General features: G+C 41.6%; 1 protein-coding gene across 2 annotated transcripts in view; it reads right to left on the bottom strand.

Moving 5' to 3' along the window:
* Positions 1-8,135, bottom strand: part of Gnptab (N-acetylglucosamine-1-phosphate transferase subunits alpha and beta) — a 75,917-nt gene extending 67,782 nt beyond the window's left edge. For both annotated transcript variants that reach the window (XM_005322360.5, XM_013357273.4), the window contains exon 1: positions 7,779-8,135. In XM_005322360.5, coding sequence (XP_005322417.2) covers positions 7,779-7,895 — 117 coding nt within the window. In that variant the 5' untranslated portion in view covers positions 7,896-8,135. The remainder of the gene's footprint in view (positions 1-7,778) is intronic.
* Positions 8,136-12,921: the final 4,786 nt, after the last annotated feature.

Below are 12,921 nucleotides of genomic sequence, written 5' to 3'. Positions count from 1 at the left end.
CTGCCCACTAAATGCCAGTAGCACTAATACCAATGCCCAACTGTGACAATCAAAAATGTTTCTAGACATTGTGGAATATCCTGAGGGTGGGGAGAGGGCAGAATCACTGCCAGCTGAGAACCACTGCTTAGAGCAGACCTGCCTCCTGTCTTCTGCCTCAATAATTCCTACCATCTAGAGTAAAGCTCACACAACGAAAACAGCCTCTCCTGACCCCAGCCACCAGAAAAGACTTCTCATTTCAAGTCTCTCACCCAATACCCTCTACTTCTCTGCATCATTTCCCAAAACTGTAATGAAGGAGCATTTACTGTCTGGCTGTACAACCAGAATATAATTTCTTCATAAGCAGGAACCATGTCTGCTTCCTTCATTGCTATACCCCCAGGGGCCTGGTTCAGAGCTTGACAAACATGTACTTACTGAATGAATGAATAAGCCAGACACTCTGCTGGGCACAGGGACCTGAAGATAAGAGAGATTCCATCTTGGTTCGGGATGCTCAGTACAGAAATGGCAAGTTTCATCTCGTAGGCAAGCTCAATTAACTGGTAGTAGCCTTGAGAAGCTGGGCATGGAAAACTAAAAGCTTCCTCTGAGGCACAGAAACACAAGATATCACATTCCAAAGGGAAGTGCTGGACCAAGATGCCAAGTTCTCTAAGGAGGGTGAAAAACATCCCAATCACAGGTCCAAGGGCTGAAGATTAGAGGCTTTTCAGAATCAGATGGCGTTCCCTGACTCCTATCCCACGACTCCTATTCCCTGATGGCTCCTCCCCACCCAAGCCCAGTTAAGAGTTCAACAGGATCACCAAGAGAGCTCATTATAGGTCCATGGAGATGGGACCATGCTTGTGTCACACTTAAGAACTAGGAAGGCTACCTGGCTACCTGCTCTGAGGTGAGTAGTGGTCACTACAACGGAATCAGCCTCAGGGAGGGTAGTGGGTATGGTCACCTAGGATGCCCTCTGAACTCCCTCAGGAGGAGCAAGCTTAGTCAGTACAAATCCCAGAAAGCTCTATATCTGTTTAGGAAGGACTTTCCTACCTCACCTCTTTGCCTTCTACACTCACGGGAAGGATCATAAATGGGTAACTGAGAAAGAGAAGCACCAGCAGAGGTCTCTTTCTGTACCCATATACCTGTGCTCCCCTCGACTGCAGGCTTCCTGCCTGTACCACGCAGCTAGGGAGGCAAGAAGCACCAACCTAAGCTCTAAGTTCCACCATGCCATGAGAGTAACCACTCTAACTGCTGAAGGGATATTATGCTTTGTGATTTAAAGTGACCACGGGAGTCTGTATAATCTAGACATATAACAGATGCCATAGGCCCAACTGAGGGCCTATTAGCAATGTACCTACTCAGTGTGTCACTTACCAATTCTTCTTCCATAAGAGAATCTTGCCCCATACAACACAACTGTTCAGGGGTTCATTCAGGAAGGCTCTACAGCCTAATGGGGCCAATACCAGGAAAGGATCACTGAGCCTTTGGACAAGTTCTTCAACCATCTTCTGAAGAGCTCTCAGAAGTTGAAGGAACCCCAGACTGTTAAATTATTCTGAAATTATGTCTGGACTCAAGGAGAAAAAAGGACCATGATAAATATGTACCATCTGTCACAAGGTGGTAGAGTGGTAGGTATATATGGAGCTTTACAGATCCCAGCATTTAAGACTGAGAAGGCACAATGAATGAAGGCAGAGTGGGGAGGATAGCCTTGCAGAAGAAAGTTGGAGGGGGAATTTCCAGACCCACAGAGTGCCAGATGCTGCAGAAAGTCAAGTTTTTCTCTCACAACATGCTAAAATTCATTAATAAAATGAACAATATTTAGACCTCTAAGAAGAAGTTGGGTCAAATGCTACTATCAAATCACCATATTAAATTATGAATTGATTTAATACTGAAGGATTTACAAGGACACAATGAACTGTGTTTAGCAAAACTCCATATTAATAAACGCATATGAGAATACAAGTTTCATGAATCAATTAACAAGATATTAAAAATAGAAACAACCTATTTTTGCATCTTTTGCAACAAGGTGAAGGGCTAACAACTATCACAGACTTAATGTCAATGTTAAGGCCAGGAAAAGGAAATGGCTTTCAACTCAAGCCAGTGTTTAGGACTTCTGTTGCCCTGTTCTTTAGTGACTGCCTTGTAATTATCCTGTGGGAAGCCATCCTCAGCTCATGTGGTTCAGTTCTGAGAATCTACCTCGCCCAGTCCCCTAGCTCTGGCTATGATCCAGGTGGTAACAAGGATATAAGAAGGGCACTTGCTCTCTGGGCTAGGCAGGCAGCTCTGGGTCTAGCTGGAACTAATGAGAAAGAAAATTGTCCTGCTGCTGCAGTTACTGAACTGGCAGAATAGAAGCTGATGTTGCCAGCAACAATCTTTGCTCCCATATGGGAAAAGCCTGTCTGAGAAGTAAGCCAAAGTGGAACCAGTTCCACTTTGGCTTACTTCTCAGGACAAAGGACAAAAAGAGATTCCTGACAACACCATTTGAGCATCCCCAATTCAATTCTGCCAGAGATTTGCACTATATCCTTGATCATACCAGCTAATACAACACCTTTTTTAGTAAGCCAGATCTGAACTGGGTCTGCCACCTGCAACCTAGTACTGTTAATTTACACCAAAAACAATTTTTAACCACTGGGAATTCAAAATGTAAGAGAGGTCATAAACTTTTATGATATTACCAAACTATACTCAAATTATTCCTAAATATTCTTACTGCCTAAAATAGTCTTGCCTCCCTAAAGTTTGTGCCACCTTGTAAAGGTCTCTAAGCCTCCTCTAAGATGTTCCAACCCATAAATTTTCTTTTTCTGCTGCCTTTCTAAGCACTTTCTGTGAACCTATTCAAGCACTCAATTACTTTCTCCTTTATACCATTACTCAGTCCTCATGCATCTGTCACCTCATCTCAGCTAGAGGCTCAAGATACAGAAGCTCAAAGCCTCTACATCTCTGACAGTGCCTTGCACTCTACTATGGACATTCTAACAGCAGGCCTCCAGTTTTCAAAAAGTTACCAAAACATGAATGATTCCAGAGCATGAAAATGAGCAAGTTATAATCAGATCAATCATATTTGAAAAATAAAAGGTGACTACAGACACTATGAATCACAGTAGAAAACTTAACTTTACTGGGAATGAGCTTAAAAGGATGTTGGTTAAGAATGTTCAAAATTCATTCATTCATATGTCCATCCATCCACCCAGTATTTATTTGATAAATCACTTTCTAGGTGCTAAGAATGCAACAGAGAATAAGACAAGGTCCCTGCTTGTCTTAGCTGGGCTGTGTATCCCTCCCACATCCCCCCAAAGAGAGAGTTCTTTAAAAAAAAAAAAAAATGCTTAGTGGGCCCTAGCATTTTTCTCAGTAACACTAATGCCATAATATTACATAGAGTTTATGCTTTTAATGTGAAGCACCCAATAAATATATACTTGCAGAACATTAAACCAAAAATGGGGGAGGGACTTAGGTATCTACTCTAATAGTTTAAACACAATTTTTTTAAACAATAAATTTTTTCCACCAAAAAGAATTATAAAACAGATAATAATGGAAGATCCCAACCAACAAGGCAGCTGGGAGTTACTCAATTTGGGAACCATTGAGAATCAGTTTGTGCTGGAGCTAGGATCAGGCCAGACTGTTCCCTCTCGGACTAAATCTCTTTCCACTTCATCTATTCGCTGTGTTGGACCACGAATATGCTCAAAATGTGTGTTTAATGAATTAACTAATCAAATACAAACATGATAACTATTTTCTTTCTTGAAATTGGACCAGTGTGAGAAATGAGTCACCGAGGCAAAAGGTAACCTGAGCTATACCCAGTTTTTAAATCCTCTTTTCCTTTGAATGACAGTATCTTATTATTCCAAAATGATGATAGAAAAGAGGCAAGCAAAAGGGTGCAGAGAAGCCAGGGGAAAAGCACTATCTGGTAGGAGAAAACTCTATTTGAATCTATCTGACCTCCTTATGAAAGTCAGTTTGGGGATATCTGTTTCCACACTTAGTTCACATAAGGGAGTGACATATTTTATATATACACACAAAAGGCACACAGATGTACATGTACACGGGTATCTATAATCCTTTATTCACAATCCTGAAATCTAAAAGCCCTGCACACCAAAGATGGCTTTGTACCTTATAGGGAAACTTGACCTAACATGAACCTGTCTGTGGCAAAACTTGACCGAAACTGACATAGGCTATTTATAGATTATATTTTCCTCACTGAGAATATTCATATATTTCATTACAAAAAAAACAACAACCACAACCCTGAGGTTTAATTATAATGTTATATTTCTAGAAGTTTCTGATAAGAAATTGTGTACTTGCATATAAATAATTCAACTAAAAAATCATGACCTCAAAGTAAATTATTTACCTCAAAAATACATCTTAAAATATATACAATAGCAATTAAGATAGAATGAATATTTAAAATCAGACATTTTTGAGCTAAAAAGGATCTTGAGAGCATAGTCAATATAGTGCTCTCATTTGTAAAGGAGAAAACTAAGGCTCCCTAAGGCCGCGTGACTTGCCTAAGTTAAGGAGTTTACCACAGACAAGCTCCTCCCTGATACCCTCACCCTAAGGCAATGTACTTCTGTGACCATTAGTCCCAATTCTCAGGGCCTATCCTGTGGAGTGTCACCTCTGGGTCCAGTTCTACTTTTGTTTTATCAGAGTTCCCAAGGGTTCTCTAGAAAACACTTAGCTCAACTTCAGGAAATTTTTTTTTAGATGCTTTTTATATACTTCCCTCCCTCAATTATAAAATTTGGAGTAAGTATACAAATGGCTTCTCAAAACATAGCAACCAATACTTCTTACACTAAGAGGGAATTAAGATAATGAATTCATAGTTAACAATAAACTTATTCCTTTAATCCATTATAATTAATTATTAATAAGTCAGTATTATTAACTATATGATCAAAGCATTCTATTTTCAGGGCATATTTCAAAATAAGGACTGAAGACATAAAATAATTCATGATGATAATAATAACCAATAGTAGCAGTAGCTATTACCATTTAATAAGGGTCTGTTACATGCCATGGATTGTTCAAGGTTCTTTACACACGGATCTTGTCTTCAGTATCTACCCTGCAAGGAAGATATCTTGCCTTCATTTTAAATATTCTTTTCAGATTAGACAAGAAGGATCCTGGTCTGTTTGAGAAACAGTAATGTAAACAGCCTCAGAGCCAAGTTGCCTTAGTTTGAAGTTCATCACTGGCATGAATTAGCTGCATTAACTTGTGCAAATGCCTCTGTTTCGTCACTTGTAAAATGGGTATATAATAGTACCCATGTCACTGGGTTGGTATGAGGATTAAATGACCTGGAAAGGCCTATGTTAAAGTGTGAGTTGTTATCATGATCATCATTACCTGGAGCCAGCATTCAAACCCAGATCTGCCTAATCCTGCATCTCCTCTTTTCTACTCTGCAGTACAAGTTAACCACAGCCAGCTGCCTGTTTTCCATGCCACCTGTTGAAGTTCTTTGCCTCTCATTCTCTTGTCTGTTTAAATTTTAAGGTCTTTGGCCATTTCAAAACAGTGACAAATGTCTTTTTTTTTTGGGGGGGGGGCAAATAAATGAATGAAAGGAAAAAAGAAAAAAGGTATAAAAGATGAAAAATTCTAACTGGTATGCTTAAGTTACCTTTATAATGCAAGGGAGTTGATAGCTAACTTAAAATTAATCAGGGTAAGAAGATCATCCAAAAGCTATGAGACACTTACCTGCACATAGATACATTAAGTTATAACACAGGAAACAAAGGTCAACAGGTAGATAACATTAAGCAGCTATTCTACACTTACAAGTCTAGGGCTCTCTCATTCTTATCTATAGGCTTTTCCTTCTCTCTCTCTCTCTCTCTCTCTCTCTCTCTCTCTCTCTCTCTCTCTCTGTAGTTTCTAGAAATACATACTGAAAGTACACACTTGGAAGCATGCATATAATTCAGCCAGACATTAAACAAATAGTCTGCATATACTGGCAGTATCTGACACTACATTTGAGCTACTGATAACAGTTATTTACACAGCACCTTTTCTTATGGAGCTAATAATCCAGAATGGGTATATTTTAAGCAAATGTGTATGTGGCATTTCTAAAAAACACTCTGTTAATTTTAAAACCTTTTGCAATCTTCTAACAAAAAAAAAGTTAAGACAAGTAGATCAATTTTAAACCACCTGACAATATAATTTTTCTGTTGCCAAAAGTGATGTTCTCTATAGTCACATACACATGCTGTCTCAATGCTTACCTATTCATAGTTTCCGTACACTTGTTTTAGATGGGAAAAAAAAAATACTCTATTGGGGCTGGTGGTGTGGCTTAGCATTCAGGAGGCAAAAAGGAAAAAAAAAAGGCCCCCACAAAGAACACTGTATTAAGCAATACAATCGTTATTAAATGAAATAACTATTAAGTCTAGATCAAAGGATTATTTCAATCCAGAAAACGTTTAAAGTATACATCCAGGGCTGGGGATGTGGCTCAAGCGGTAGCCCGCTCGCCTGGCATGCATGCGACCCCGGTTCCATCCTCAGCACCACATACAAACAAAGATGTTGTGCCCGCCGAAAACTAAAAAATAAATATTAAAAAAATTCTCTCTCTCTGTCTCTCACTCTCTCTTAAAAAAAATAAATAAAGATATCTTGTCCATCTACAAATAAAAATATTTTAAAAATAAAAATAAATAAAGTATACATCCAAATGGGCACCAAACCCACTGAACACGGGTGTTGCTGGCTCCCACACCTGTTGCCTGGATCCCCTGAACTTGACAGTCTAACTGAACTACTTATTGCACAGTAACTGAGAGCAGATCAGGAAAGGCCGGGTTTATGTGATTTAAATTATTACCATATCCCATGACCCAAGGGCCTGTGTGGCTACCAAGAGGTCTGGGGCAGGAGTCCAAGTTACCCAGTCCCTGCCACATGACAGGGGCCCTATTCTCAGCTGGAGAGGCCTTTGAAGTAGCCAACAGATCTTTAACATCAGGGTGCACACAGCTACCATGAGGGCCTCCAGGCATCAGCTGACATACTGCTGTCCAAAATAAGAAAGCAAACGTGAAAAAGTAAAATAAAATAAAATAAATATTCTCACAGCTAAGTCCTTTGAATTTGGGACCAGTACCTTTTCCCCTTTGCAAATTCACATGAAATAAAACAGGTTTCTTGAACAAAAGTTTTGAGATATAGGAAGAAATGGGATTAACAGAGAGATGAAGAAAATATAAAGTGCTTTGTCAAAGGTGACAAGATTAGTAGGGTGGCAACAAGGGAGGGAAATTGAAGAAGAGGCCGGGAAGGGAAGGAGGATTTAGGAGCGCCAAGGAAACGGGAAAAGAAACTCTAGGGGAAAGAGCTTCAATAGGGAGGGCAAGGCCTGAGGGAGAGCGCCAAATGACAGGAGGACCCTGGCGACGGTACCTGAAGGAAGGGGACTCGGCAGAACCTTTCCCCGACACTGTGGGTTGGACAGATATCGACCCTAGATGCTGAGCACGTGCCGGGGAGGAGATGCGAGCTCTGGCTGCCTCGGGGAACCGCAGGCGTGGGGCCGGTCCCGGGGCTGCAGGGCGGATGGGAGAAGCGCGGGGCGCGGGCGCCTGGGGCTCGGCAGGGCAGGGAGCCGGGTGCCGTGCGCGTCCGCAGGCTCCGGCAGCGCCGCTACTCACCTCTCCGAACTGGAAGGCGGAGACGATGGTGACAACGACGCCCACGAAACAGACGTAGAGCCCATACCTGTGGGACAGGCAGGTATAGGTCTGTCTCTGCAAGAGCTTGAGCAGCATCACCCCGGCCGCCGCCACGCCACGCCCGGAGGAGCCAGGGCCGCCTCCGCCGTCTCAACGAGCCGCCATTCAGGGGCCCCGGCTGGGCCGCCGCGCTCAGGTCACAGCCTCCCGGCGCCGCGCATTGCAGCTCGGAGGACTGGCTAGGCGCCGCGGCAGCCGCTTCCGGGAGCCGGGAGCCCACGCCCTCCGCGCAGCGGAGGCGGACCCCAGGTCCGCGAGGCGGCGGGCGCCGCCCGGGTCTGGCCCGGCGAGAGGCGGCGGCGGTGGCGGCGGTGGGGATCGCTAGCGCCACCTGGAGGGTTGAGGGGCAAGAGCAGCTGCGCGCCCTCCCGTCTGCGCGTGCGCGGCAGGCTCTGCGGGGTGGGCTGAGATCCACCAACCGGGTTGGACCGACAAGCGAGAGAGGACCGGCCCCCGAAGCCAGGCCCAGCCTCACACGGTGCTGACAGCTGGAATATTATTGTGCGTAAAGATTCCTTCGGGCTGGGATGTAGCTCAGTGGCAAAGCGTCTGCCTTGCATTCGCAAAGCCCTGGGTTCGACCCCCAGTTCCAAAAAAGACAAAAAAAAGAACCCCACCAAAAAAAATAAGATTAAAAAAAAAAAACCCTTTTCCATCCTCAACTAAGAAATCATGGTTTTTCCCAGCGCGTAGAAGAGACACTGTGTGGAACTTAACCCCAATCCCTGACACCTACCCCCCAACCCCGGTGCATGTTCTTTTAAAGAGGAGACCTTTGGGTTAATATGTGGAACCCGAAGTTCATTTATTCATTAAATACGTTTTTATTATCTTGGTGCCTGGTGCTTGGTGTCGATTATTCAGAAATTGTTTCTCAGGAAGTCTAGTGGGGGAGATAAACATGTAAACCACTAAATATAAAAGAGTTATGATAGAAATCGTGCAACATGCTGGAAGGGAACCAACGATGGCACATCTAGTTCTAGTTTAGCACCTGGTTATTTCCAGGCTCAAAGCAAGGGAGCCAACTGATCATCAACTGAAACCTCCAAAATTGTAAGCCAGAATGAACCTTTTTTTTTTTAAATAAGTGCATTATCTCAAGTATTACAGTCAAAGAAAGCTAATAGAGATGAGGGGGAAGATAGGCTTAAGGACTAGATGTGAGGGGTGGGAAGGGAGGCTGGCCATGTTGAAGGCACTGAATTAAGGCAAAAAGAGCTGGAGGCATAGTGAGATGGAACTAGAGAGTTTGACAAGGCTTTGAAGGCCCAGTTAAATTTGAATTTCAGATAAACAATGCATATTTTAGCATAAATATACACCATGTAGTATTTGAAACATACTTACACTAAAAAAAAAAAAATTTTCACATTGAACAGAAAGCCCCGTGTTTTACTTGATAGAAATATTCTAAGTCACTCTGACAGCCCTATGAGTATCTGCTTGTGAGTTTAGACCAGTCTCTAGAAAGTCCAACTCAGGGTTGAAGTATTGGCTGTCCAAAGATATAAAACAATATCCTCCAATTAACTTTATCAGACAAAAAGCTAATCGCCAACTGTATATAACCTAGGGTAGCTTTCTCAATTACTTCAAAACTCAGGAGACAATGAAAATTTTTTTTTAGATCTCGAACCTAAAATATCAACCATCTTTGAATGTTTTTTTTTTTTCTCAGCCATGATATAAAATGAACAACCAAAGTTAACAATCCTGCACAAAGAGGAACCTCTTGCCCCTGGACCTGCATGTATTTTATGTGTATAAATGATATGTTTGGAATGCATAAGCTAAGAAATTTGATAGAGTTGGCATACATTAAAATTTGATAAGTTGAATTGCAATGTGTTATTTTAAAAAAACTAGAGTGTCAGGGAGAATAAAACTAAAATTTGAGGTAGGATTCCTTGGAGGGCTGGGGGTGTAACTTAGCTCTAGCATGCTTGCCTGGCCTGTGCAAGGCCCTAGTTTTCATCCCTAGCACTGGAAATAATAATTCATTTGGAGAATTGACTGGCCCTAGATAATTTTTGTCATTCATCTAGTTTTTAAAATCTCTATTGTCTATGTTATTACTCTCTGCTTGTTCATTTCATTATGATTACTTATTTGAATCTTATGTTTTTGTTGTTGTTGGTTTTCCTTTTTGAGACAGGGTTTCCCTAAGTTGCCCAGGCTGGCCTCAAACTGGTACTCCTCCTGTCTTAGCCTCCCAGCAACTGGGATTATCATCTTGCCCCATCATGCCCATCTTTTCATGTGGCTTCCTATTTCATTGGTTTGTGCCTTTATCTTTGTAATTTCCTTTCCTCTTGTTCTCTTTGTTTTGCTGCACTTAAACTAGTTTCTGAAATTTAATGCTTAGATAATTTTTTTTCAGTCTTTATTGTTTTCTGATTTTTGTTTGTTTGTTTGATTGTTTTTGCAATTCTGGGGATTGAATCCAGAGTCTCATGTGCATTTTTTTTTTAATAAATCATCCCCAAACTATAAATTTCCCTCTAAAACTTCTAATTTAAGCTTCTAAAGACTACTAATTTTATCGCATCCGATAGATATTGGCATCGAATTCAGGTGCACAATGCAAGATAGGGTGCTGCTCTGGGTGTCAGGTCCAGGGCTCACTGTATCCCCATTAAGGTAACCAAAGCAAGGTGATCATCAGACTACCCCAGGGCAGCAAGATCACTAAAAGAGTGTATTCTCTGGGCATGCATGACTGCAGCAAAGCACCAGTGCTGGTCTCACATACTCATCTACTAATTCACCATGCAACAGGAGTAAAGGAAAATCAAAACCACAGGCTGGAATCAGGAAGAGGAGTCTCCTTCTTTCTGCATTATCCCTTTATCGCCCTCTACTGACAAAATTTAGCATCACTGCAAAGGAGATCCCCCTAAGTCCAGAGCATTAACACAGAGCCTGTTAGATGAATTTGGAGCTGAGAGGCAACAATTGAATACTGACACAACCCAAAAGCTAGGGGTCCAGGTATAATTTATATTCTTTTAATCAGATGAATTCACAGATTTTAACCTGGAAAAGAGTTACATGGAGAAGATGGCAGGGCAAAGGACACCTCTGTTTGCTAATGTGAATCAAGGTAGATGGGGTGTGGTTCTGCAGGCAATACTGCTTCTGTGGAAGGCACCTGATTCTGCTCATTCTGATCCTGACAGTCAGCAGCTCCCTTGGCAGCTCTGTTCATCTGAGGTTTTAGAAGCTGATCCTACAAATTCCCTATGTTCAACCCTCTCAGCAGTTCATGAGTAAACCAACTTAATTCCTTTCTTTATCATTTTTATTTACTTTTTTTTTTAGAGGCGCTGGCGATTGAACCCAGAAAACACTCTACTACTGAGCTACACTCCCAGCCTCCCAACCTATTTCTTTTCTGCTTTAAGCAGCAAATGGATTCTTCAATCTACAAATAATTAATCTGACTAAAACATGGTAAAAGAATATAGTTTGCATGACATTAACTCTCTAGAATTCATTGAAGCTTCTTTTATTGCCCAGTACACAGTCTGTTTTTGTTTAATTTCAGATTTGTTAAAAAGAATATGTTTACTCTCTATGTCTCTCTTTCTCTTTTAATTCCTAATTTCATCCCTGTATAAGTTCTCACAAGCCTTCAATTGACCGTAGGTTCTATTTCTCAGGTCAATATCAAGTCCTCCATGATATACTTTGCAAAACATAACCATTTGCAAAAGCTAACTCCTACCCTTATGTTTGAAAGTAAATCCCTCATCTCTAAGCAGTGAGGACTCACAGATATATTTGATTGTCCATAAACACTGATTATCACATCACAATGTTAAGGGCATAACTAAATATCTTACAGTCAGTTTTTGGAAGATTGACACAGGCACTCTAATTTTCTACTGCAATGCTTTGACAATGTTCTAAATTTATCATAGTGATTATAGCTGCATTGGGGGGAAAAAGACTATTTTCTTCTCCTCTCACACCACAATCAACATAAAGACTTCTATGATGGTCAAAAAAGTGTGTGGATTCTTCCTACCAGTAAGCAGGCAATGAGTTCTGGAATGGGGGACACCAGCTGGGCCTCCTCTAATCCAATTCAGTTCTCAAACTACCTGGAAAAAGTGTCAAGTCCCACAGGTTGAGAGCTCAGTTCCTAAAACTATCCCTTATACTCTGGTTTCTCTTCAGATCTTATAAATCTTTCGTCTTTTACTAAAACTATCCCTTCTCTTTAGATGTCACCTACATGCCTCAGGTTGTCTCACCTGTACTTCTGACCCACTGGTTATCAACTGAAGTTTCCACAGCCCTCTCCTGGGATTTGATTAATTTGCTTGAGCATCTCACAGAACTCAGGGAGGCACCTATTGACATTTACTAGTTTATTATGAAAGACATTACAAAGGATAAAGGTGAACAGATCAATAGGTCGACAAATGGGGGGAGGGGCATGGAAGTGTACCAACCATCAGGATCCTTTACATGTTCATCTGTTTGGAAGTTCTCTTAACCCTGTTCTTTGTGGGTGTTTATGAAGATTTAATTGCAAAGGCATACTTGGTGATAGACTAGGTAGGGAAACCCAACAAGATCTCTCTGCTTCAACTTTCTTCTTGGTCTCTCTGAGCAGCATTGCTTCCTCCAGGTTATGGGGCAGAACTCCTCTGGAATCTTATGACCAATTCTCAGACAAAATAGACCAGAGAATTTCACTAGGCACAACTGTAATCCCAGCAGCTGTACTCCCAGCAGCCCAGGAGGCTAAGACAGGAACATTGCAAGTTCAAATCCAGCCTTAGCAACTTATGGGATCTTGCCTCAAAATAAAAAGTTCTGGGGGATGTGGCTCTGTGTTTAATCACCCTTGGGCTCAATCCCCAGTACCAAAAACAGTAACAACAACAACAACAACAAACAACAACAAAAACCACTTCATTGTTAGTTCATGGATAATGTTTCTATTTCCATTTACTTCCCCAAATATATCATATATCTATCCTCTCTCTCTCTCTCTCTCCCCCCCCCTCTCTCTCTCAGAAAATACCCTGTTTACTTTTTTTTAAGA

Source organism: Ictidomys tridecemlineatus, chromosome 6 (genome assembly GCF_052094955.1).
Source record: "Ictidomys tridecemlineatus isolate mIctTri1 chromosome 6, mIctTri1.hap1, whole genome shotgun sequence".
Lineage (NCBI taxonomy): Eukaryota > Metazoa > Chordata > Mammalia > Rodentia > Sciuridae > Ictidomys > Ictidomys tridecemlineatus.
This window is presented reverse-complemented; position numbering and strand designations above follow the sequence as displayed.